The sequence below is a fragment of the Geotrypetes seraphini genome, chromosome 2 (assembly GCF_902459505.1).
Source record: "Geotrypetes seraphini chromosome 2, aGeoSer1.1, whole genome shotgun sequence".
In the NCBI taxonomy this organism is placed as follows: domain Eukaryota; kingdom Metazoa; phylum Chordata; class Amphibia; order Gymnophiona; family Dermophiidae; genus Geotrypetes; species Geotrypetes seraphini.
Window position 1 is genome coordinate 506,927,469 of NC_047085.1, and position 27,544 is coordinate 506,955,012.

General features: G+C 44.6%; 1 protein-coding gene across 1 annotated transcript in view; it reads left to right on the forward strand.

The window, feature by feature from the left end:
* LOC117354587 (oocyte zinc finger protein XlCOF6-like) overlaps positions 1 to 27,544 on the forward strand; it is a 42,098-nt gene that overhangs the window by 3,386 nt on the left and 11,168 nt on the right. The window contains exon 3 of the mRNA XM_033932360.1: positions 6,457 to 6,576. Coding sequence (XP_033788251.1) covers positions 6,457 to 6,576 — 120 coding nt within the window. The remainder of the gene's footprint in view (positions 1 to 6,456; positions 6,577 to 27,544) is intronic.

The following is a 27,544-nucleotide window of genomic DNA, read 5'->3' on the forward strand; positions in this document are numbered from 1 at the left end:
GTCTGTCAGGTGAGGGACCGTGTTCAGGTGCGATGCGGAAGGGGGATGAAATTTCATCAGCCAATGTTCCCTCGACCCCTCAAAGGGGTCCTGATGCCATTCCAGACAAGGGGCTCACAAAAAAAAGTCAAAATTGGGCTCTGAGGTCAGAGCACATGCGCCTTCTGCTAAATGCTGTCGCTATTTGGCATCTAAGTCTTCTAAGTTCTCAAAGGTTCCAAAAAGGAATCGCGCAAGATGCTCCCTCTCTGGATGATGGATTTTCACCTGAATTTGTCAACATGATGTATCAGGTTTAACTGGCCAAGAAAAAGGTGCCTTCTGCTCCATTGCCAGTGTCTGTGCTGCCTGTGTGAATCCCTCTATTGCAGGATATAGGTCTAAAACCTAGTCTTCCCTTGGCTTCTCCGTCAATTGCTCTGTTGTTTTGGCACGGATGCATGTGATACTCTGACCATGTTTTTACTGATGCAGGCTGGTACTTCTACCACGGGGGACATTGCCGTGATCAGGATCCTAGTGGTCTCCAGGATCTCAGGGAGGATCCCGCAGTGTGCCGTTCAGCCCACACACCTGGTTGATCTAATCTTGGAATCTGTTCAGGAATTGAAGTTGGCCTGTGACTAGTCTGCTGTGGCGTCCTGTTCTCTCATGAGTGACGAGAAGCCGCAGACTGTTTCTTTTCCGGACCATCCTGATATTGTCGAGATGCTCACAGGCATCTGGGAAGTGCTGGAGAGTCCCTGAACTGTGCTAGGGCCATGTCCAGACTTTATCCAATGGCAGCCACCTTCAACTCACGTTTTGCGTCCCCGTAGGTAGGTTCCTTGGTGGCACAGGTCAGTAAGCACACTTCTCTGTCCAGCGATGGTGGCGTCGTGCTCAAGGATACACAGGACTGCAGGGTAGATTTTATCCTTAAGCGTCTATCCTACTCAAGAGTGGCCTCTTCCTTTGTGGCCAGAGCATGTCATTCTAAACTCCGCCATGATCCAGATACTATTGTGATTCAGGATCTTGTTTTTCTGACCTCTGGTGTGGATTATATGCTCTGTACGACATTTTCAAGGTCTTCATTAAGCTCTCCACCTACTCCATTTTGGTGCATAGGATGTTTTGGAGCCGGCAGTGGTCCGGTGTAGTGCTGCCTGATTCATTATTCGAATCGATTCAATAAAAAAAAAAAAAATCGGCATCTCGATTCAATGGCCGACCCTTCCCCCGTGCCTTCCTAAAGCAGGAGCTGCAGCACTGCCTCTTGCTGTCTATCCGCTTCTGCTCCTGCTTGAGGGGGGAGGGTCGGTCAGAAAGGTTTCCTCCAGCTTTCCCACTCTTGCCTCCCCCAGCTTTCCCACTCTTGCCTCCCCCAGTTTTCCCGCTCTTGCCTCCCCCAGCTTTCCCACTCTTGCCTCGCCCAGCTTCGCTGCTCTTACCTCCTGTAGGCTAATAGGGCAGCCTGCAGGCTCGCTAGTGTTTTAGCGATCCCTGTAGCTGCCCATGGTCCTCAGCGGCACATTCTCTCTGCCGCGATCCTGCCACTGCTGTGACATCAGGGGTAGGATCGCAGGAGAGAGAACGTGCTGCTGAGGACCAAGGGCAGCTGCAGGGATCGCTATAACACCAGCGAGCCTGCAGGTTGCCCTATTAGCGTTAAGGAGGTAAGAGCAGGGAAGGTGCAGGCTGCATGGGGATAAGGTGTTCGTTTGCGGCGGAGAGGAGGAAAAGAGTGCCTTCAGCAGTGGGGAGCAGGCCTTCATGGAGGGAGCAGTCCTTCGCGGCGGGGAGGAAAAGAGAAAGTGCCTTCGTGGGGGGAGCAGGCCTTTGTGGGGGGAACAGGTCTTCACGGCGGGGAGCAGGCATTCAGGGTAGGGAGGCAGGCCTGTGCAGAGGGAGGAGGAGGAAGAGTTCCTTTGGCAGCGGGGAGGCAGGCCTGTGCAGACGGAGGAGGAGAAAGGAGTAAAAGAGGGGAGGGGAGATGCCAAACCTGGGGTGGGGTGAAGTGAAGGGAAGATAGAGATCAAACCAAAAAGAGGGGGTAGTAAAGCAGACTAATGGGGAAAGAGGGAGAGAGAAATGCAAGACCACAAGGGGAAGGGTACAAGAGGGACAGATACTGCTCCAAAGTAGGTGGGCAGGGTGCAGGATGGCAGGAGAGATAGTAGGAGAAAGCCTGTACCTGGGGAAGGGGATACAGGAGGTAAGGAAGAGAGAAAGAAGAAGCTGGATATGGGGAGAGATAAGATGCTGGGCATGGAGGGAGCATAGGAACAGGGATACAAGGGGGACAGTACTGGAGAGGAGAATAGAGACACAGAAGAGAAATGCTGGATGAAAGGGTAGATGAGAAAAGGAGAGATGGTGCATCTGTGGATGGTGGGGTCCATCGCTGCAGCTGCGGGGGGGATGGAGATGAACAAAAGGAAAGATGCCAGATCTCCGAGGGAGGAAAGGGAAATAAAAGGGGAGGACAGAGATGGAAAATGGATGGTAGCACGGAGAAAGGAGAGCTTGATCAGAAGACAACCAGACCAACATGGGACCAACAAGATTTGAAAAATGACCAGACAACAAAAGGTAGGAAAATAATTTTATTTTCTATTTTGTGATTACAATATGTCATATTTGAAATGTGTATCCTTCCAGAGCTGGTGTTGGACCGCAAACATGAGCTAGGATTTAATAGAGAGAGGAAAAGTTATTTTTGGTTTGTTTATTTTGTTTACACCACAGGACCAGTGTGGGTTGGAGAGGGCAAAGGGAGTGAAGAGGCTATAAAATATATCCACCAGGATGTTTGGAAAAAAAACTACCCAATTGGGCAGGAAAATCGAATCGAAAAATCGATACAATAGACTGAATTGAATTGAAATTTTTTTTCCGGAATCGGGCAGCACTAGTCCGGGGATTCCTCTTCTGAGGTGACCCTGAGAAGGTTACCCTTCAGAGGGCAATTGATGTTTGGCAAAGGTGTAGATGACCTGATGGCAAGTGTGCAGAATCATAAGCCCAAGGCCTTGCTGGATAATTGACCCCTGTCTTCTAGGGTTCGGGGCGCTTTAGCTTTTGTCACCCCAGATACTCATGTTACTACTTTGGGGGATCCACAGGGCAGTGCTCTGCTCCATCATGCAGTCAAAGATTCAGGGGTTCCCATCATCAGCAGCCATCAGGGAGCTGTCCCGCATTGCCTTTCAAGAAGCAATTCTGATGCCAGGCTTCTTGCCGAACCCCCAAGGATCGGGCGTCAGTTTTCAGAATTTCTAGTGGAATGGCAGCCATTACCTCAGACTACTGGATTCTGGATTCCTCCGGGATGGCTACAAGCTGGAATTCTGCCATCCTCTGCCCGAGTTTTTCCTGGATTCCCCGGCCTGGCAGTATCTCCAGGTCCATTGTGGAAACGATCGATGTGATTCCTAGGTCCAGAGCCCACCTGTGCCTGCTGTAGAGCACCCTGATTGCCTGCTGGGTCCACCGTGGGATTCACTGCAGGTTTACCTCCCATTCACGGTGAAGGCTTGGAGCACTCTAGCCTGGTGGTTGCGCCCATCTTCTCCTTCCAGGGTGCTCCTACTTCAGATCTCCGAATGGGTAATCCTGACGACGGACGCCAGCCTCTTTAGCTGGGGTGCTGTATGCTACCCGGTTCAGGGTTGTTGGTCACTCTCTGAAGTGTCGATCAGTCGCTTGGAGCTTCAGGCGCATAGACTGGCTCTCCTTCGCTTCGAGCACTGCCTCTGGGATCAAGCTATGAGGGTCTTTCCGGACAATGTCGCTGCAGTGGTTTACATCGGTCATCAAGAGGAGATGCATCTGAAGTGAAGGCTTAGATGCACTAGTCCAGCCCTGGCCACGGGAGGGTCTTCTCTACCTTGCCGCCCTGACCCATGATTGGCTGTCTGTAGAGATCGATTGCGGTCCACCTAGGCCAGGTAGTCCTTGTGGCGCCCATCTGGCTGAGACGCCTGTGGTATGCCAACCAGCTGGTCCAGGGACTCTGGCTCCCCTGTCATCAATAACTGCTCACACAGGGCCCGATTGTGCTTCAGGAGCCGGACTGCTTACGGTTTGGCTATTGAACAAATGATTGTAGTTTGCTGGGGATATTCGTTGGCCATGATTCCTACACTTCTGGGGAGCTGACGGAAATCTACCTTGGTGGCCTATGGAAAGGCTTGGAGATGCTGTTAAACGTGGTACACCCAGGGCAGATGGACCCCTCCGTTCCGTCGATCCCTCAGATACTGAAGTTTCTTCAGGACGGACTGACTAAAGAGCTGGCTGTGGCTTCCCTTTGGGTCCAGCTTCCTGGTCTCTCCTGCATCGGTCCGAAGCTTCTGCGGGTCACCTTAGCCGCCCATCCAGACATCGTCCATTTTTTGCGTGGTGCACTGTGGCTTCAGCCTCTGCTTTGTTTGCTCTGTCTGACATCAAATCTCAGCCTGGCCCTTCGGTCTCTTAACGCATCCACCCTTTGAGTCCCTAGACCAGGGGTGGGCAACTCTGGTCCTTGAGGGCCGGAATCCAGTCAGGTTTTCAGGATTTCCTCAATGAATATGCATGAGAATCTATTTGCATGCACTGCTTTCAATGCATATTCATTGGAGAAATCCTGAAAAGCTGACTGGATTCCTGCCCTCGAGGACCGGAGTTTCCCACCTCTATCCTAGACCATTCCTCCCTGATGTATTTCGCCATCAAGACAGTTTTACTGGTTGCCATTACTTCAGATCGCCAGGTGTTTGAACTTCAGGCTCAATCTTTGCCATGATCCTTTTCTTAAGATCATGGATTCTGGTGTGTTTCTGCGCACTGTTCCCTCGTTTCTTCCGAAGGTGGATTCAGCCTTTCACATCAACCAGGAGGTTTGGCTCCCATCCTTTACCTCCTCTGGGTCTCAGGAGCAGGACCGGGTGTTGCAGTCCCTTGACGTGTGCAGGGTTTTGTTAGGCTACCTGGAGGTCACAAATTATTTGGCTCTCCAATTATTTGTTTGCTCTGGTGGGTCTGGCCCTCAGGGGCAGGTCAGCGTCTTAAGGCTATTATTTCCAGATGGATTCGTAGGGCTATTTCATCTGCCTACATTGCAGCCGGCAAGAAGCCCCCTCTTTCTGTGCAGGCTTATTCTACTAGAGGCACGTCCTCGTCTTTTACTGAATCGTCGGTGATTTCTTTGGAGGATATTGTGGACTGCTACCTGGTCTTCGCTGCAAACTTTCACCATGTTTTATAGGATCGATGTGGCTGTTTTTGGTTCCTCTGTTTTGGCAGCAGTCTCATCAGTCCCTCCCTGATTTTATGGGACTGCGCTGTTACAACCTGCTTGTCCAGGAATAAAGTGGGATTTTACAAGAACGAAAGATTAGGTTCTTACCTTTACTAATCTTCTTTCTTGTAAATCCTACACTTTATTCCTGGAGCCTGCCCAGGACATTGCTGATTCACCAATCATCTGCCTTGACCAGTACTGGTAAGCTGAATTTCTGACCAGCCTTTTGAAGAATGCCATCTGACTATGTTTAGCACTTTGCCCTGGGGTTTCTAGTGCCCCTTTCATCAGTGCAGGGGAGGGGCTGAAGACTCTGAATAATTGAGGCTTTCTATAAGCTGTCTGGTGAGTATGGATAAACAAAACCACTTGTCCAGGAATAAAGTGTGGATTTACAAGAAAGAAGATTAGCAAAGGTAAGAACCTAATCTTTCATTGCAATCGCACCTGTGAGTCTATATTAATAACAGAAAACTCAGCTTTAGACACTCTGACATTAGGTTCTGCTAGCTTTACTGAAGACTGATTAACAAAGCATACTGCTAGACACCTCTAGCGGCGGAAGGGCATAGTATGTCCAGTTTGCTCATGCTATTCACATTCCCCAAACTTTTGGATAGCACCTCGTATTAAAAATCTCTGAAGCATCCACAGGTTATAGAGGCAGACAGGAGCCCAGGACAAAGATACGGTAGATTCTGGTATTTTCCACACTAGCAGACTATTCACATCTCAGGTTCCGATTGGTGGTGATTTTTCACTTTGTATCTGATGAAAGTCTCATCTACAGTATTGATAGGATACAGGCTGTAAAAAGATGCCAAGAAATAATCTAATTAAAATGGAAAAGTAATCCTTACTGCACTAGTTGAAGATAATCTCTGAAATTCTGATTCTTTGCTGGAAAGATTTCTTTGGAGAAGGATGTGGGGAAAATGATTTTAGCTTCCTGCCCTTTCTCTATGCTCATATCAGTCTGAGTATTCTCAGAGAGTTTGTTTTACCTTATTCTAGATGTTCTGGTGTGAACAAGGAGACCTGCATGTTGTATAAGTGTTGAAGAAGTTTGCATATATTGAAATGAAGTGATAATACATTGAACTATTTAGAGTGGGATTAAAGATGTTACTTTTTATGAGGTATAATAATTTTGAGAAAATTAATTGAATGCAATTTTCTTACCCCAGCAGCAGGTTCTCTAACCGTCACCCCTAAGATTATATCCCACATCGAACGAGGGGAAGAGCCGTACATCAGGGGTGAGCCTGGATCAGAGGAAAGAGAAATTGGGAAAAGCAGCTTCTCAGGTGAGTGGAGTAATAAGATAGACCGGGGTAAAAATGTCTAATCTAATCTAAACTTCCATTTGTGTGTCGCACATATTTATATAGGCTCAACGCGACAGATCAAGGAGGAAGGGGGAAAGTTGTAGGGAAGCGGGGTATGGAGAAATAAGAGAGGGGACCCAGAAGTAGGGGGGAGTTATACAGAAACTAAGACAGTTAGTTGTCAAAGAGGTGAGTCTTCAGTTTTTTTCTGAATGTAGTGCAGTTTGTCTCTGTCCTAATAACTTCTGATAGGTCATTCCAGGTTTTTACACCCAGATAAGTTAGCATAGAGTGGAAAATTTGCTTGTAGTGGAGGTTTTTTGTGAATGGTAGATTTAGTTGGATTCTGTTAAGGATTCTTTTTGAAGTCGACCAAACATTAGAGAATAATTGAATGAGAGGGGCAGCTGAGTTTCCGTATAGAATCTAGTGTAGGATACAAGACGATTTGAAAATTATTCGGCCGGCTGCTCACGCTGGCATTGGCTTGACCTCTGATGTCACTTCTGGTCCCGCAACCCGGAAGTGATTTCAGATGGAGCCTGGCCGGCGTGAGCAGCACGCTAGAGTAGTTGATCGGCCTGGCGAAGATTTTAAAGAAAGACGTGGGGGCGGAGAGGTGCTGGTGCCCCTACCAAGACAGCGCCTATGGTGGTATGCCCCCCCTCCACTTACTTCTCTACTGTGCCCCAAAGAACTTGAATGGTGGCGAGAGCGACGAGGGGAGTGTAGCAGTAATTAGTTGTGTGTAATAAGCATCTGTAACTCCTGTCTAGGGAAAGAGTCGACCCAAGCTACTAGCCAGGTTTAGATTTATGCAATCTTATTAGAATGATGAGACCAGAATAGCTGAAACTGACTTTTTGACATTTTTCATTGATAAAAAGTTTAGAGATAAGACGCCACCTTTGAGAGAGGATCACTTTCTGAACGATGGTCTGAGTTCGACTCTGAGAGACGATCGATACATATTATTCAACAGCTGAATAAGACTGCATGCCCTTTAGACCCTTGTCCAGTTGGGATTTTTTGAACAATCAGTGAAGCAATTTATTGAAATTAATGACGAAGTTTCCGCAGAAAGGCATTGAGGGGCATAATCAAAAAAAACATCTAAGTCAGAGAGTTGCGCGGGGACAGAAATCCCACCCGTCCACGTGAGGAATCCCCTCCGTCCCCATAAACTTCAGAAATAGTTATTTCCTTTAATTATGCTACTGAATTAAAGGGTATTAATTTGGAAATATTAATTGGGACGAATACATACTTTGTAAACGGGTTTCTACCAGAGCCTCTAATGTCCCCATTCCCATGCAACTCTCTAATTTCCCACCAGTAACAGCAAGGGTCAGCAACAGTAGAAATAAACCCAGAAATTCATTTCCTTTTCTTTTGAACACAATACAAAGACATGTGCTATATACATTTCCCAAAGCTGACATATTTTAGTCAATAAATTCTGGTTTTTACTTTTGTTGTCTGGACTTATTTTTGCATCAAGTTAGTCCTAGTTTCTATTTTACGCTTTCCCATCTTATATAAACCCTTCTGTTGCTGTCCACTCATGCCCAATTCTCCTTTTCTATTCCCTCAGAAAACAAATGTAGACTAAAGACAGAATGAATGTCTTTACACTGTGAATGGAATAAATTATACATAAGAACCACATCATACATGTAAAGCTGTGAATGAAATGAATTATGCATGAGAGCACATCATACATGAAAATAAAAAAAAAGACTGATTTAGAACTCGTAGCAGGCACTTTAAAATACCAATTTAAAAATAAACAGTCATAATAATAAAGAGCCCATACAACAGGAATAAATTCTGCATAAGAATCACATCATCCATAAAAATCAATAAAATTAATAAGAGCAGACTTAAAAAAGATAGCAGGAACATTTAGATACCAAAAAACGGGACAGTCATAACAGGGAAAAAACTCATAAACCAGGCATAAAAAAAAATCACATCATACATGAAGATCAATAAAAGCTGATTTAAAACTCATGGCAAGCCCATTTAAATACTGATAAGAAATGGACAGTCATAACAGAAAACCTCGTACACTAGGCATAAAAATGTGTGAACATCATGTTCAGGGCTAAATGGACTAAGCCATAACCATGTAAAAGAACAACTGTGGAAGGCTTTAAAATCAATCAACAAATAGCGGCATTCATAGAGCCTGTGGTGGACCTCTAAAGGTATGAATTGCATCGAAAGAAAACTAAAGAAGTTCATTGCAAGACGTGACTCACTTCAATGAAAAAGGAATGGCAATGGCATATGCTGAACCAGCACCAAAAAAACCCCACAACAAAACCTAGAGGAGGTGAAAGCTACCACTAGTTTAAAAACAAGTCCAGATAACAGCAGGAGTTGTAATGGTAGCATGGTAAAATAGCTTTGTTCATAATAGCCTCAAATGTTTACTTGTCGCTATAAATTAAGTGCACAAAAATCAATCTCCTTGCCAAAGACTCTGCAGAAGTAATTTGAACAGCATGGCTGTGGCATCTCTTTTGCTGCTAACTTAAAACTCATTGGCTGATTTCTACTTCGTGCTGGTGTCCGATCAAAAGTCAGCTTCTATGGAGCCTTTGGTAGGGAGATTAAGAAGCACTGTTCTGAGAAGATCCCTGCACGCTGCTCGTAACTGATACAAAGCCTTCCCTCCGGAGGTCAGTTATGTGTGGTGTATTGCAGGCAGGAAAAGAAGACGAGCCTCTCTCGACTCGAGCTGCCTCCAACTCTGCGGGATCCCCGCGACCCAAGGTGGCATCCCCACGGGATCCCCGTGACCCAAGGGGGCGTCCCCACGGGACTCCCGCGATTTGAAGGGGAATCCCGTGGGTCCCGCGGGATTCCCGTCGTTCCCGTGCAGCTCTCTAGTCTAAGTCCCCTTTTGGCCTAAGGCCTTAAACGTTGAAAATAGAAGCAGGGAAAATGTCCATTATCAAAAAAAAACGTCCAAAAGGAGTTTTTTTTTTTATAATGGCCTGCCTCTACTTTCAGCTGTTTAAACGCCCAGACCACCACTACATCTAAACTTACACCATATAATCAACCTAAAAAAAGTCTAAGCCCTAAAAGTCCAAAACAAGAGATTTTAGGCGAAGGAAGAGCTATGCGTCGTGTTGCCTGGCTTCGTACCATTGACATGGACTCTAACCTTCAAGATCGCTTAGCTAACATTCCTTGTGAGGGCAACGACCTCTTTGATGAATCCATCGAGGCAGCCACCAAAAAATTATCTGACCATGAAAAATCATTTGCTTCTATAGTCAGACCTAAATGAAAGCCAGCTCCTGCCAAGCCTGCATGCCCTGCTCTTATCTATCAAAGGCGTTTTGCTCCAAAGCCGGCTCCTTATACTCGCCCTCCTCTGAAAAAACAACATCCTCAGAAGCAACAGAAACCCCAATCTTCTGCTGCACCTAAGGCTTCTCAGCCTTTTTGACTGTTTACAACAGAGCATAACCTCCACCGTTCTGTCTCTGTCTCCTTTTCCCCCTATGGGAGGTCGTCTCCATCATTTTTACAACCGATGAACAAAAATTACATCCGACTTCTGGGTGCTTACCATCATCAGGGAAGGATACTGTCTTCATTTCACTCAGGTTCCACCAGAGCTTCCTCCAAGAGAGTATCCTTCCAATCTATCCCAGACCGCCCTTCTTCTTCAGGAAGCTCAAGCTCTGCTTTCTCTCCATGCCATCGAATCAGTTCCCTTGGAACAGCAGAACAGGGGTTTTTACTCCCGTTACTTCCTTGATCCGAAGAAGACAGGCGATCTGCGGCCCATTCTGGATCTTAGGACTCTCAACAAATTTCTAGGTAAAGAAAAGTTTTGAATGATGTCCCTGGCATCTCTTTATCCCCTTCTTGAGCAGAACGACTGGTTATGCTCTCTGGATCTCGAGGAGGCCTACACTCATATCCCCATTCATCCGGCCTCCCGTCAATACTTCAGATTTCGGGTGGAGAATCTGCATTATCAATACAGAGTACTACCCTTCGGCCTGGCCTCATCTCCCAGAGTGTTCACCAAGTGCCTGGTAGTGGTAGCAGTAGCTCTAAGAAATCATGGTCTTCAAATATTTCCCTACCTCGACAACTGGCTCATCAAAGATTCCACATCTCAAGGGGTTATTGTAGCGACCCAACGGACTACCTGGTTCCTACAAAGTTTGGGATTTGAAATCAACTTTCCCAAATCTCAGCTTCAGCCCTCACAGACTCTACAATTCATTGGAGCTGTTCTGGACACTGTCCAGCTCAGAGCATTCCTTCCACAACAACGTCTGGAAACTCTTCTTCAACTCTGTCATACAGTGTATTCCCGCTCTTCCATCTCAGCAAGACACATGATGGTACTTCTGGGTCACATGGCCTCCACAGTAGAAACATAGAAAGATGACGGCAGATAAGGGCTACAGCCCATCAAGTCTGCCCACACTATTGACCCACCCTTTTAAGTCTACTGACCCCCTTAAGTATAATTATAATTATACTGCCACTCTACTGACCCGCTCTTTCAAGTCTATACCCTAGTGGCCCTATTCCTTGGCATGACTCTCGTAGGGATCCCACATAGGTATCCCATTTATTCTTGAAGTCTGGGATGTTGCGGGCCTTGATCACCTGCACTGGAAGCTTGTTCCAATGCTCAATCACTCTTTCTGTGAAGAAGTACTTCCTGGAGTCTCCACGAAACTTCCCTCCCCTGAGTTTGAGCGGATGTCCTCTTGTGGTCGAGGTCCTTTGAGAAGAAAGATATCATCTTCCACCTCGACCTGTCCCGTGATGTACTTAAATGTCTCAATCATGTCTCCCCTCTCCCTATGCTCTTCAAGAGTGTAGAGCTGCAATTTGTTCAGTCTTTCTTCATACGAGAGACCCTTTAGCCCCGAGACCATCCTGGTGGCCATCCGCTGAACCGATTCAATTCTGAGCACATCTTTACGGTAATGTGGCCTCCAGAATTGCACACAGTATTCCAGATGAGGTCTCACCATGGCTCTGTACAATGGCATCATGACTTCAGGCTTCCTGTTGACAAAGCTTCCCTTGATACAACCTATCATCTGCCGTGCCTTAGATGAAGCCTTCTCCACTTGAGTGGCAGTTTTCATGTCTGCACTGATGATTACTCCTAAGTCTCGTTCTGCCGTAGTCCTGGTTAAAGTTTCTCCATTCAAGGTGTAAGTTCTGCATGGATTTCCGTTTCTGAGATGCATGACCTTACATTTCTTGGCGTTGAAGCCCAGCTGCCATATCGAGGACCAACTTTCTAAAGTACGCAGGTCATGCTCCATAGTATCCTGTAGATTGTAGCCATTTACTATATTGCATAGTTTGGCGTCATCAGCGAATAAGGTTATCTTACCTTGAAGCCCTTGAGTCAGATCCCCAATGAATATGTTGAAGAGGAGTGGGCCCAGGACTGAACCCTGCGGCACTCCGCTGGTAACCTCCGACGTTTTAGAGAGGATACCGTTAACCACCACCCTCTGAAGTCTGCCACTTAGCCAATCTTTAACCCATGCAGTTAGTGTCTCTCCTAACCCCATCGATTCCATCTTGTTCAGCAGCCTGCGGTGTGGGACGCTGTCAAAAGCCTTGCTGAAGTCTAGGTATACGATGTCCAAGAACTCTCCCGAGTCCAGCCTTCTTGTTACCCAGTCAAAAAAGCTGATAAGATTGGACTGGCAGGACCTACCCTTGGTGAATCCATGTTGACTGGGATCCCGGAGATTTCCCTCATTCAAGATCGTATCTAATTTATGCTTAATTAGTGTTTCCATGAGTTTACACACTATTGAAATGAGACTCACTGGTCTATAGTTCGCAGCCTCAGCCTTGCAACCCTTTTGTCAGACTTCACCTCAGAATTCCTCAGTGGACCCTGGCATCTCAATGGACGCAAGTTTGCGACCCTCCTTCTCGACACATTTCAGTCACTCCTTCCTTGAAGAAGTCTCTCCGTTGGTGGATGCTCTCTTCCAATCTTTCCAGAGGCTTGCTTTTTCAAACATCCCCTCATCAGACTGTTCTCACGACAGACTCTTCGACCTATGCTTGGGGCACTCATCTAGATGGTCTCCATACTCAAGGCCTCTGGACCAGTACGGATTGTCAGTGTCATATCAATCAGTTGGAACTCAGAGCGATCCTCAAAGCTCTCCATGCTTTTCAACATCTGCTTCACGACATAGTAGTCTTCGTTCGGACTGACAACAAAGTCGCCATGTATTATGTCAACAAACAAGGAGGGACAGGGTCTGCCTCCCTTTGTCAAGAAGCTCTGGAGGTTTGGGACTGGGTAATCCGCCACAACACCTTCCTCAAAGCTGTCTACATTCAAGGGGCAAATAATTGCTTGGCGGACAACTTGAGTCGTCTACTGCAACCTCACAAATGGACTCTCCATTCCTCGCCTCTTTGTCACATTTTTTCACACTGGGGAACGCCACAGATGACAGACCTCTTTGCAGCTCCCCACAGCTACAAACTGCCTCAGTTCTGCTCCAGGATATACTCTCTTCACCGCCTCGAGGCAGATGTTTTTCTTTTGGAATGGACAAATCTTTTCCTCTACGCATTTCCTCCATTCCCTCTCATTCTCAAGACTCTGGTCAAATTGAAGAATGATCATGCCACCATGATTCTAATCGCTCCTCGGTGGCCGAGACAACCCTGGTACTCCCTTCTACTTCAACTTAGCAGCAGGGAGTCATACCTTCTAAAAGTTTTTCCTTCTCTGCTTACACAGAGTCTAGGATCTCTGCTTCATCCCAACCTGCAGTCTCTACACCTTACAGCCTGGTACCTCTCAACATAACCCCTCTTCAGTTTTCTCAATCTGTAAGAGACGTTTTAGAAGCTTCTAGAAAGCTTACAACTAGACAGTGCTATCGCCAAAAATGGACTAGATTTTCTACATGGTGTTTTTCTCATCATAAGGAGCCTCAGCATTCCACCTTATCTTCTGTTTTGGACTATCTTTTGCACTTATCCAATTCTGGCCTCAAGTCTACATCTATATGAGTCCATCTCAGTGCAACTGCGGCTTTCCATCAACCTATTGAAGGGAAACCCCTCTCTGCTCATCCGGTGGTTTCCAGATTCATGAAAGGACTTTTCAATGTCAAACCTCCTCTCAAACTGCCTCCTGTGGTTTGGGACCTCAATGTTGTCTTTACTCAACTCATGAAGCCTCCATATGAACCAATTGATAAGGCTCATCTGAAGTATCTCACTTGGAAAGTGGTGTTTCTCATTGCTCTCATTGCTGCTCGACGAGTCAGTGAGCTGCAAGCTTTAGTTACTGACCCACCATTCACGGTGTTCCATCATGACAGAGTTGTTCTTCGTACTCATCCGAAATTCCTGCTTAAAGTGGTCTCAGAATTTCATCTCAACCAGTCCATCGTACTTCCAGTGTTTTTTCCAAAGCCTCATTCTCACCCTGGAGAATCAGCTCTTCATACTCTGGACTGTAAACGTGCTTTGGCCTTCTACTTGGAACGCACCAAACCACACAGAACTGCTCCTCAACTTTTTGTTTTCCTTCGATCCATATAAGTTGGGCCAAATAAGTTGCATTACTCTGCATTTCTTTGCATTGAATTTTAGTTGCCAGGCATTAGACCATTCCTCTAACTTTTGCAGATCCTTTTTCATATTTTCCACTCCCTCTTCGGTGTCTACTCTGTTACAATCTTAGTATCATCTGCAAAAAGGCACACTTTTCCTTCTAACCCTTCAACAGTGTCACTCACAAACATATTGAACAGGATTGGCCCCAGCACCGAACCCTGAGGGACTCCACTACTCACCTTTCCTTCCTTCGAGCGACTTCCATTCATTCAGAAACTGGCTGTCGGACAGACGCCAGAGGGTGGTGGTTAATGGAAGTCGCTCAAAGGAAGGAAAGGTGAGTAGTGGAGTCCCTCAGGGTTCGGTGCTGGGGCCAATCCTGTTCAATATGTTTGTGAGTGACATTGCTGAAGGGTTAGAAGGAAAAATGTGCCTTTTTGCAGATGATACCAAGATTTGTAACAGAGTAGACACCGAAGAGGGAATGGAAAATATGAAAAAGGATCTGCAAAAGTTAGAGGAATGGTCTAATGCCTAGCAACTAAAATTCAATGCAAAGAAATGCAGAGTAATGCATTTGGGGATTAATAATAGGAAGGAGAGAAACTGAAATACACAGACGGGGAGAGGGACCTTGGGGTGATAGTGTCCGAAGATCTAAAGGCAAAAAAACAGTGTGACAAGGCAGTGGTTGTTGCCAGAAGCATGCTGGGCTGTATAAAGAGAGGCGTAGTCAGTAGAAGGAAGAAGGTTTTGATGTCCCTGTACGGGTCATTGGTAAGGCCCCACTTGGAGTATTGTGTTCAGTTTTGGAGACCGTATCTGACGAAGGACGTAAGAAGACTTGAGGCGGTCCAGAGGAGAGCGACGAAAATGATAGGAGGCTTGCGCCAGAAGACGTATGAGGAGAGAATGGAAGCTCTGAATATGTATACCCTAGAGGAAAGGAGAGACAGGGCAGATATGATTCAGACGTTCAAATACTTGAAGGATATTAACGTAGAACAAAATCTTTTCCAGAGAAAGGAAAATGGTAAAACCAGAGGACATAATTTGAGGTTGAGGGGTGGTAGATTCAGGGGCAATGTTAGGAAATTCTACTTTACGGAAAGGGTGGTGGATGCCTGGAATGCGCTCCCGAGAGAGGTGGTGGAGAGTAAAACTGTGAATGAGTTCAAAGAAGCGTGGGATGAACACAAAGGATCTAGAATCAGAAAATAATATTAAATATTGAACTAAGGCCAGTATTGGGCAGACTTGCACGGTCTGTGTCTGTATATGGCCGTTTGGTGGAGGATGGGCTGGGGAGGGCTTCAATGGCTGGGAGTGTGTAGATGGGCTGGAGTAAGTCTTAATAGAGATTTCGGCAATTGGAACCCAAGCACAGTACCGGGTAAAGCTTTGGATTCTTGCCCATAAATAGCTAAGAAGAAAAAATTAAAAAATTTAAATTGAATCAGGTTAGGCAGACTGGATGGACCATTCGGGTCTTTATCTGCCATCATGTACTATGTTACATCCTATTTCTAAGCGTACCATCTCCAACAGGATGACATCTTGTATCTCTTTCTGCTATGCCCAGGCTGGATTACCCCTTCACAGTAAAGTCACAGCCCATAAGTCAGAGCAATGGCAGCTTCAGTAGCTTTCCTCGGATCTACCCATATTGAGGAAATTTGTAGAGCTGCTACTTGGTCCTCGGTTCATACCTTCACTTCTCACTATTGTCTGGATACTTTCTCCAGACGGGATGGACAGTTTGGCCAAACAGTATTACAAAATTTATTCTCCTAAATTGCCAACACTCCCACCATCCCATTCTGGTTAGTGTGGAGGTCACCCATATGTGAGAATACTTGCCTGCTTGTCCTGGAATAAAGCACAGTTACTTACCGTAACAGGTGTTATCCAGGAACAGCAGGCAGCTATTCTCACAACCTACCCACCTTCCCTGGTAGGCTTCTCTGCTAGCTATCTGAACTGAGGAGACGCGCCCTGTGCTGGGCGGGAAGGCACTTGTGCATGCGCGGTGCAGGCGACTCGAAACTTTGAGTTTTTTCAAGCAAGTCTGCTTGTGAGGCGTCCGCATCCGGGCTCCGTCGATGACATCACCCATATGTGAGAATAGCTGCCTGCTGTCCCTGGATAACACTTGTTATGGTAAGTAACTGTGCTATTTCAACCTTAGATGTGATCTACAGGGGGCTTGATCAGGGTAAATCAATTTTTATGGTTTTCCTGGATGTCTGTGCTGCTTTCGACATAATTGCGCATCAGATTCTTTTACGGAGATTACAGCAATTGGGCATTAGAGGTACTACAATGGTTTGCCTCCTATTTGTCAGGGAGAATGTTTTTTGTGGAGATGGAGATAACACACTTGGAATGGGCACTGGTGACCTGTGGAGTACCTCAGGGATCGGCATTATCGGCAGTATTTAATATTTATCTGCTCCCATTATGTCGAGAAGTGCAGGCTCTTGGGATAAGCTATAAGTTTTATGCCGACGACATTCAATTCCTGGTCCCGGTCGAGAATTCAATGCAAGACGCGATTTCACGGTTAGAAAAATGTTTTGATGTAATCAAAGTGGATGGACACTAATCATTTGAAATTGAATACGTGTAAAACCGAGATACTCTATGTAGGTCGCCAGAAACTAGTAGAATTATTTCCATCTGTACTGACTGAGTTTGGATAATAGTTTTTCCGGTATCTAATAAATGCAAATACCTGGGGGTGATATTGGATTCCACTTTGTCTTTTAAGCCACAGATAAATGAGTAGTGGTGTCTAAAGCTCTTTTAAAACTTCACTGCTTCATAAATTAAGAGATTTTCTTGATAAGTGCAATTTTGATTCCTACAGTTGATTATTGTAACGCTGTTTACTTTGGTTTACCAAAAAATTGAATTTGAGCATTACAATTGATAACAGAATGCAGCGGCCCACTTAATTGAGGGGGCTTCAAGATTTGACCATATTGCACCAATCTTGATTAAGCTTCACTGGTTACCAGTAGCTGCTCGAGTTGAGTTTAAAGTACTTTGTACGATTTCAAGCTAAGACAGAGTAAACAGTCATTAGAGATAAGTAATCTTCTTCGTCAATATTTGCCCAGTCGTACATTGCGCTCCAGTGAACAGCAGTGCTTTGAGGTCCCACTTTTGAATGAGGTGAGATTAGTGTGTCACTAGTTGCTCTGATTGCTATGCAGGGCGCCCAGTGGTGGAACGCCTTGCCGCTTGAAGTTAAAGAGGCACCATCTTTATTAAATATTCAGAAATTAATCAAAACAGTATTGTTTGAATGATATTAATGTAAGTGAGTATGATTAATATGAGGTATTGCTGGTTCTTATGTCCTCATCCCCTACTTAGACTACTGTAACTCCCTCTACTGCCGCATCACAGAGAAAGACTATAAGAAACTGCAACTACTCAAAAACACAGTAGCAAGGCTGATCCTGCACAAGACAAAATATGAGAGGGCAAGTCTACTACTTAAGGAATTACACTGGCTGCCAGTCAAGGGCAGAGTTCATTTCAAAATTGCATGTATGATCCGTAAAGCTATACAGTATACGGAGAAAACTCAGCTTGTCTCATTTCTGCTCGCCAGGTCACACAGTCCTTCAATTATTCAAGCACAATTCAACGCTGCAAGCTACCATTTCCTTCCCTGCGCCAGGTACAGAGGAAAGCTCTTTTCGAGATCACTTTTGAGTTCCAAGGACCCAAAATCTGGAACAAACTCCCTGGAATGAACTCCCAAGCAGCTTACGCCAACTTTCCACATACTTCCAATTCAGGAAGGCACTGAAGACGCATTGATTCTCTTCACTTCACTGACTTACAATAACGTACCCATCTGTGTGAAGTCTATACCTCTGAATCAATTCCAATATAATGCAAGCCCCAATGATTCCTAGCCAACATTTGCAGGATACAAGAATAAGTATGGTTTGGTATTTCAGGATTATAGGTTATTCGAGATGTTATTGGATTATGTCTCTATGTCTGCATTATGAATGTTTCTCTGTAACTCGCCGAAAATTGCAGGATGTGCGAGCAAGAAATATTTTAAATAAATAAATAAATATTATGAAGATAGAAAAAGATATATTTATGTAGCCAGCTGTAAATAATAAATTAATAATTATTCACAAATATCTCTGTAGATATGTCAGCACACAACTAGTACATAACGTATTTTTCTCTCCATAAGACACAGCTGACCATAAGACGCACCCACCTGTAGAGGAGGAAAAACTAAGAAAAAAAATTCTGAACCAAATGGTGTGCCCTGTACCCTGTCCCCCCTCTGGTGGTCTAGTAGTTGGCTGGGACAGGGTACAGGTAGTCTAGTGGCATGTCTAGTGGCAGCCAGTTAGTCCCCAGCCAGTGCCAAGCCAGCCAGCCAGCCCCTAGCCAGCCACCCACAAGCCAGCCAGCCAGTCCCAAGCCAGCCAGCCCAAAGGAAACCAGCCCACCCACCCCAAGCCAGCCAGCCCAAAGGAAACCCAGCCTGCCAGCCTGCTAACCCCAAACCAGCCAGCCAGTCCCAAGCAAGCCAGCCAGCCAACTAGTCAATCCACCACAAGCTAGCCAGCCCCCAGTCATCCCAGCCAGCCAGTGCCAATCCAGCCAGCCCAAAGGCAGGCAGGCACCCCCCCGTACCTTTTTTGGGCATCCCGGCGGTCTAGCGTGCTTTCCTCGCTCCTGCCTGGGTTCCCCTGCTCTCTTCCGGCAGCGTTAGCGGCACAGCGGTGCACGAGGCAGGTGTGTGCTTTTTGCGTGCCTGCTTGGTCCCTCCCTGCACTTCGAATGGATACCTATCAAATTCTATTTACTATTCAATGCTATTAATGGAGAAAGCCCAACCTACTGGAATAATTGACTAACTCAATCAGGCACTATTCACACACCCACTATCCAAAAATGTCAAACGAAAAAAACTATATGACAACCTAATAGCCACCAAAGCAGCTAAACTGGTCAGACAAATCACCATTCTGCTGTCCTTGATCACAGACTATAAAACCTTCAAGAAAAAAACTAAAACCCTACAAAAAATACATAAAACCTATTTCACACGACCATTTCCTATTCAAACCCCACCTACCCACTCTATACCCATAACATATTCTAATATGCTTCTAATTATCCAACAAATTCTAATATACTTCTAATTACCCAACATTTATCACCTTAAGATCTCGACAATTCGTTGGTAATTCTTATGTAACTCTTATGACATTAATTAAGTCGATAAGTGAGGCATATCAAAAGATCCCTAAAATAAGAGAACCTCAAGATTACTTTCCCTATACCCAGAAGTCCCGGGCATAGTAACCTAGAATTAAATGCATTAAGATGAAGAAGAAATGTCCAGTGCAAACCCAAAAAGCCCAAATATATGCATAATTTGTACAGTTAACTCATGTGAAGGTGATACAAGCAATGAATATGCACAAGACAGATTTTGTCTTCTTTGAGTGTGGTGCAAGGGCCAAGTTCTCAAATTAAATTTAAATCGTTAAAAGAACTTGTGACGTGTCAGCAAATAATCAAAATGTAAATCACTGCCACCTGTGGGACAGGCCTATTACCTTCGACAGGTGTTACAGTACATAAAATTATGGGACAAACAAATAGTTCTTTTCCGAGAACAATGTATGAGACAATAATAAAGAAATAATACAACAGCTAACAGAATATCATAATGGGCCTATTAGATTACGCAATAAAGCATAATTATATTTCAGAAGTACAATTCAAAGAAGGTAAATTAAGGTATAATGGCAATAAATGTAGAGGATCCTCTGAAGATCCGCAGGGCTACTATAAATAGCTTGCATGGTGTAGGTGTATATTTTTTTTTTTTTACAGAAAGGTAATCATAACCCAAGTGTTTCTAAACCATAGTTCAGGTTTGTTAAAATTTTTTTTAAAAGGGGCGTGGCCATGCAGTGAGCTGGGAAGCTGCGTTTTCTTGAGCTCCGTGGTTCTCCCTCTCTAACTGCCCCTTTGGCTGCGATTTTCACATTCTACAGCTTGCATCCTTTTTCTATACAATCTTATGGACAGTTTTGTCCAGAAAACCGGATCCGACATGACTACTAAGGCTGGGAAAAAGGACAGAGAACGCGTCAAGGCCCCTTCAGGAGCTGAGGGAAAGATGGCGGGCTCTAGCGAGGAGTCAGACATGGTCAGTGACGCGCCGGTGGAGAAAATCACTGCGGCTGTGGTTCTAGCGCTGGGGACAAGATTTGATACCGTGCAGGAGTCCCCGAGTGCTCTCTCTACAAATGTACATGAGTTTGCTGCCCGGGTCACCGAAGTGGAGCAGCGAGTGAGCACGGTGGAGGATTCTCTGATGAAGATGAATGTGGAGCTGACACAGCTGCAAAGTAAACTTACTGTCTCTGAGGACAAACTGGAAGATTTTGAGAACCGTTCCAGGAGGAATAATGTTTGTTTGGTGGGAATCCCTGAACTTATACCGGATTCTGATTTGGCGGGAGTGCTTGGAAAATGGCTGTCCGCTGAACTTCTTACCACCTCTACGCTGGGGCCCCTCAGGATTGAGAGAGCGCACCGCCTGGGACGGAAGCAGGACTGTGCGGTTCATCCGCGTACATTCTGCATGTCTTGAACTTTGCTCTCAAAGATCTACTGAAGGCTTGCCGCCAATGGAAAGAACTTACCTTTGAGAATCATAAAGTGCTGATGTTTCAAGATTACTCAGGTGGCGACCTTGCGGAGGGGGTTCTCGCTTATTTGCAAACAGCTTGTTGACCAAAAATTGCGCTTTACACTGCAGTATCCTGCTCAGTTACGTGTTCTGTATAATGGCCAGCCTTTTGTGTTTGATACTTGTGACAGGGCAGCAGCCCAGATCCGGCAGTGGTTTCCTGTCCCATCGGCACCTGTTTGATCTGGATGTTCTTCGCTGGTCTGATGGTTCTGTTCATTTGTGAATGACTCTGGGCTCCCTTGTGGAGTGAAGAGGCTTTGTGTTGGCTTGGGGTCAAGCTGTTTTCCTTGCTGGCCCTTTAATTCCTGGACTCAGGGTTTGGCTGTTTGCTTTTTGTGTTTTCTTTTCTTAGGTTTTTCTAGTAGGCTTTGTTTTTCCTGGGACTTCCTACGATGCAAGAGGTTCTATGTCCTGCTCTTTGCTTTTGTGTCTTATTGTAATGGTTTTGCTGTATGGGGCAGGGGGGAGGGAGGGTTAATGGCATGAGTGGGGTCCCCATGTTGTTTTGGTGGTTGGTGGATTGGAAGAGGGGTCGGGGTGTGGGAGTGGGGAGAGGGACTGGGGGGGTTGGGGGATTGGGTGGGTGTGCTGTGTGGCCTGATGTGGATGTGTGTGTGTGGTTTGTGTGTGCTGTTTTGGAGGTCGCCTGTCGGGGTGAGGTTGGGTGCCTCGGCAGGGGATTTATGTTTTCTTGTGAGTATTCTGTTTTTTCTTTTGTACTATGACTTCTAAGCGGGGCCTTCGTTGTATATTTTGGAATGTGTCGGGGATAAATTCTCCAGTTAAACGTACCAAGATACTGGCGCGTTCTAAGGCTGATATAGTGGGCCTTCAGGAGACTAAACTTTCGGCACTGGAGCATGGAAAATTGAAACGCTCGTGGGTGGGGCAATGTTTCTCTGCCTCTTCATCTAAAGCTAAAGCAGGGGTAGCTGTTCTTATACACAAATCAGTACCTTTCCAGATGACCAATGTTATCTCTGACCCTGAAGGGCGCTATGTGGTGGTGCAGGGTACCTGAATGGTGCACAAAAAAAGTGTCTTTCAACTCATCTGATAGATCCAAATGCCTTTATTCATCCAAGCAACAAGGCCACGGTGTCTTGCAGTGCTTCAAAGATTTGTGCAGAAGCAACGTTTTGGTTGGTTGGTATAAGATCTTGGTCACTCCATTGTACACCCAAAGACTCCTAAGACTCCTGATGCAGGCCGGGTAGGCCGAAACATATACATGTCGAGTCATTGAGTCACTGTATGAATTTGCACAACTTTGGATGAATAAAGGCATTTGGATCTATCAGATGAGTTGAGAAAGACACTTTTTTTGTGCACCATTCTGATTGGACAATTCCACTTTGGTTTTGCGGTTTTGTTTCCCCTGTTTTTTTTGGTGCAGGGTACCTTACCTCAACAACGTATGGTTATTGCTTCTATTTATGCCCCTAATACCGTGAAGCGAGTGTTTTTGACTAAACTCCTGGGAGTTTTGCTTCCCTTGCAGGATTCCGCTTCAGCTCATAACATTGGGTGATTTTAACACTGTAATTCATCCTGCTTGGGATTGTTCTGGGGACTCTATATCTTCCCCTCCCCGGTCAGATCATGGTTTGCCTGGCTTTCTTCGGACTCTTGATCTGGTGGATGTGTGGCGTACCTTGCATCCCGGGGATAGGGATTTTACCCATATTTCTAGGGTGCATCATACTTCCTCCAGAATTGATTATATATTTTTATCTAGGTCTTCCTTTCATCTTGTTTATGACGCTGCTATTGCAGTTTTGGCTGTTTCTGATCATACTCCTGTTTGGGTGGATATGGGGCTGGGGGTGAGTGGGTTGGGGGAAGGGGGGAGGTGGCATTTCCCAGTTGCTTTATATCAGGATCCCAATTTTGTGCCTTATTTGGTGCAACAATGGAATGACTATGTAGAGTTTAACCATGTCCATATAGAGGAGGGCTTGCTTTTTTGGAATGCTGCTAAGGTGGTACTTCGAGGAGCTATAATACCTTATACCTCTCGGAAGAATAAGCTCCAAGCTCAAAAACTTTTGGAGCTTGAGAAGAAGGTTAAGTCCTGTCAGGAGCGGTTCCTTCGTTCGCCATCTTTGCAGCATAAAAATGATTTTCACACTGCCCAAATTGCCTATAATGCGCTCTTACATGAAAGAGCTTATAAATCAATTTTTTATTATAAGTATAAGCTCCATCATTTTGGCAATTGCCCGGGGAAACTTTTTTGGCTCGATTGACCAAAAACTGGTCTGGCTCTACACCTATCTCTTCTTTGAAGAACTCTGTGGGGGATGTGGTTACTAAGCAGGAGCAGTTAGAAGATTTGTTTGTTACTTACTATCAGGGCCTCTACACGGCTGAGGTGGTGAATCAAGAGACTGTAATTGCTGACTTCCTAGACTCTGTGTCTCTCCCATCTTTATCTTCCGATGCTCTTACCTCTCTTAATGCGCCTATTACCCGAGAGGAGATCATTCGGGTTATCAAACATCTGCCCCTTTGTAAATCCCCGGGGCCAGACGGATTTGGAGGTGAGTTTTATCGACTCCTCGGAGGACATCTTGCAGATCCTTTGCTTGGATTTTATCGTAGCGCAATTCTGGATTGTCGGTTTCCAGTTCCTTCTAATCAGCTTTAATTACGGTCCTTCCTAAGCCCAGAAAGGATCCTTTTTTCGTGGAATCTTATCGCCCCATTTCATTAATCAATGTTGACCTGAAAATATTGGCCAAGATTCTTGCGGATAGATTGGCTCCTTTTTATTCCAACTTTGGTGGGGGTGGATCAGGTAGGATTTGTGCAAGGTCGCCAGGCTGGGCTTAATGTTCGCAAATTGTTGCAATGGCTTATTATGATATTCATCGTATTCCCTCCCTGATCATTAGTTTTGACTCCGAAAAGGCTTTTGATCGGGTTGAATGGGGTTTTCTTTTCTCTTTGTTACCTCATTATAGGATCTCGGGTTTTTATCTTCAGGCATTGCAGGCGCTTTATTCAAATCCAGCGGCTGCGGTGCTGGTTAATGGACCTGCCTCGAGGGCCTTTCCCTTGGGACGGGGGACCAGGCAGGGCTGCCCTCTCTCCCCGTTGTTATATATCTTGTTTCTGGAACCCTTGCTCTTGCAAATCCGACACCATCCAGGGTTGCGGGGGGTAGAGATTTGTAGCTCTTCTATACGTGCCTTGACCTTCGCTGACGATATTATGGTAATTTTAACGTGTCCAGAAGTCACTCTACCTTTGTTACTTGATCTCTTCACTTGTTTTGATAAGGTTTCAGGGCTGAAGTTGAATATTTCTAAGTCGGAAGCGATGGCTCTTCATTGTGTTATTTCTGCTCTTTGGCCTCAATTTCCCTTGAAGGAGGCTCCTTTGCAGGTTGTGACACACTTATCCCTTGCTCTAACCAGCAGAGGGATTAGCTGTGTTGAGTTCTGGCCTGTCGGCTTGACCTCCTCAGGTAGGAGGAAGGCTTTTCAGGTTAAAACAGAACTAGGCTCCTGCCTAGTCTGCCAGGCCACACTGAGAGCAGTTCTTCTTGATTGGGGGTCCTGGTACTTCTCTTCTTTGTCTCTTCATTTTTTCTTTTTTCTCTTCCTTCTATTTTTTCTTTCTTCCCTACTGCTGATTTTGGTTTTCTTCCTATTGCAGTTCACACAGATTGTGCCTGTATCTGGCGCTCATCTTATCAGTGTCACACACATGGGGGGGTTAAGGAGGGATGTTCTAGGGGGCTTTGGGTGTTGCTTCTTTGAGAAACTGTGAAAACTTTGAGTATTGAGCGTTTGTTACTATGCTCTGTTCTTTTTGCTATGTAGTAGTTTTATTTTATGCTGTTTTTTGATTTGTCCTACCTAGTTCTTGGGTTTGTTGTATTTTTCCTATGTTATTGGATATTGCTGGGTTGGATATTTGGTTCTTGTGCTGCTGCTTGTTTTGTATCCTGCAAATGCTCAATAAAAAGATTTATACAAATTTTTTTTAAAAAAAAGGAAAAGCACAACAGTTGCACACTTAAGAGAAAAATGTGAAATTCCAGATAAATTACATAACACCTAAACAAAGTAAAACCTCTGGACAATAAAGCATCATAGAACATATGAAAACAAGTGTAAACGAAGGTGTGGACAGGCTGGTAACTTGTGCAAACTCTTCTGACAGTAGATTCTCAACAGTCTCAATGCTTCTCAAATTATCAAAATACTACTGGAATTGGCTAAATCCCCTTATGCCTGAGCCAGAAGTCTGTAACTATAATAAACACTAGGAAAACACCGGAGTTAAGACCAAAGACATCAGTATGAGCCCGCCATAAATCGTGGGAACCTTTGGCTCAGGCTAAGTCTCAAAGGTGACTAGCATCAGACATACGTCTAAATGAGAATTGCCTCATACATCATAAAGTCTATGATCATTTCCCGTGAAACAAACAATTTAGTTCCAAGTGACAAAATACAGGCTTATAATTCAGGAAAAGGGGGAATATAGAGACGTAACACACAAATACCCCTTCAAAGACTAAACCAACACAATAAATACAATAAATTACAATGAATGAAGAAAATATGTGAATGGTAGTTGAAAGTTTACACATGCATAGTTCTAAATTTTGATTTTTATAAATATATACAAAAACGTTAAGATTAATAAATTAATATGTAACATCTAATAAAATTAATACCTATCCTGATAAACAGTTCCTCCTAAATAAGTATAGAATTACATTAAAAGATTTTTTTATATATGAATACTTTACATAAGAAAATTGTGCAAACTGTGCAAATCTACCAGGACCCTGAGAAACAAATAACTGAGATACAATATCAAATTGTATACTCATGAAAAGTGCAAGTGCCAGTGCCACTCCAAAGATTCCTGTCTATAATAGCAGCAAAATCTAACTTTTGGGATAAAGTGCAATAGCTAAAGTGCAAATGCTAAAATAGATCACTGAGCTACAAACACTATATATGTCACTCATATAACCCAATTATAATGGCTAATAGAACATCGGCACTATAACAAATAACCAGGGTCCCAGACCATTACGAACCCCAAACACATACATACACAACACCACTCAAACCATAAACATATCACCATTCATCACCACTCGACAGAGCTCCGTTTCGTATCTTCATCAGGAGCAGGATGCCAAATAAATTAATGGCCCAGTGGAAAACACCGACAACAAGAATCTCAGTTAGTTGGTCAAAAAACAAAAGTCGAAGAAAATAAATGAATAAATAAATAGCGTGTACAAATCAAACAAAGCTGAAAATGAAGAGAACAACATGGCGTCTGCAGGGTTTAAGAACGCCTTGGAGAGCCAGCCTTGGCCGCACCCGAAGACTGCGTGGTGACGCAAAATAACGGCACCCGCTAAGGGACAAACATAATAAGGACCAAGTATATCGTGTAAAACAAAACAAGTATATAAATAAATAAATATAAAAAGAACCATATGAAAAAAGAGAGAGAGAGCCCCTGTAAAGGAACTGACCGACCAGGTCTAAAATTAACAGGTAAAACATTTGTCCACATTTTCATTTAACCCTATAGGAAAGTGTGATCGAAGACAGAATATCCAAAAATTCTCACGAGTCAACAGGTAGGTATGTCTGTCCCCTTCAAATGTGGTAGAAATCTGTTCCAAAATACACCATCGTAGTTGAGAAAAACTATGTTGGAGGGACATGTTGTGAGACACCATGGGAGCTGTAGTTTTGCCAGTTTTTAAACAACTCCGGTGTTCAATAAGCCGGGTACGAATACTCCGGGTGGTGCAGCCCACATAAATGAGTCCACAAGGGCAGGAAATCACATACACCACAAATTTTGATTCACAAGTAATCCTAGATTTCAAGTTGTATATTTGCTTAGTGGTAGGATGAACCCATTGGCTCCCAGAGAGAGACGTGTCACAAACAGAACATTTACCACAGGAGGCATGCTGACCCGTACCTAATTTATGGCGGGCTCATACTGATGTCTTTGGTCTTAACTCCGGTGTTTTCCTAGTGTTTATTATATTTACAGACTTCTGGCTCAGGCATAAGGGGATTTAGCCAATTCCAGTAGTATTTTGATTAAGTTTCTATTGGCTATACAATATAAGAGGGTTTCCTTTTCTTGCTATATTCTCAAATTATCAACCATAGGAATGAACACGATCAAAATCAGTAGTTAACCACAGTTATTATCTTGATGTCTTGTGAAGCTTTAAAAGTAAGTATATATCCTTTAGATTGGAGTCACAAAAGGTCAGAGAAATATGACTGTCCATTGATTTCATGTATGCAGTCTGGATAGGTCCCCTGTCTGCCTGTTGCAAGCTGCAGTCTTCAGCTTCTACCATCTATAATATAATCAGAGACAAAACGACATAAATACGATTCCCAAATGACCAAAAGGTAAGGGGCATTCATCTTCCAGGGATACTGTAAAATTGAGTCATAGTAGTTCTAGGTAGTACAGCTGGCACATATTGCTGTCTGATACTCAGACTCCAATGGCATATCCTTTAGATACAAACCCCGCATTTTTCTATATGAATCAGCAATTCGT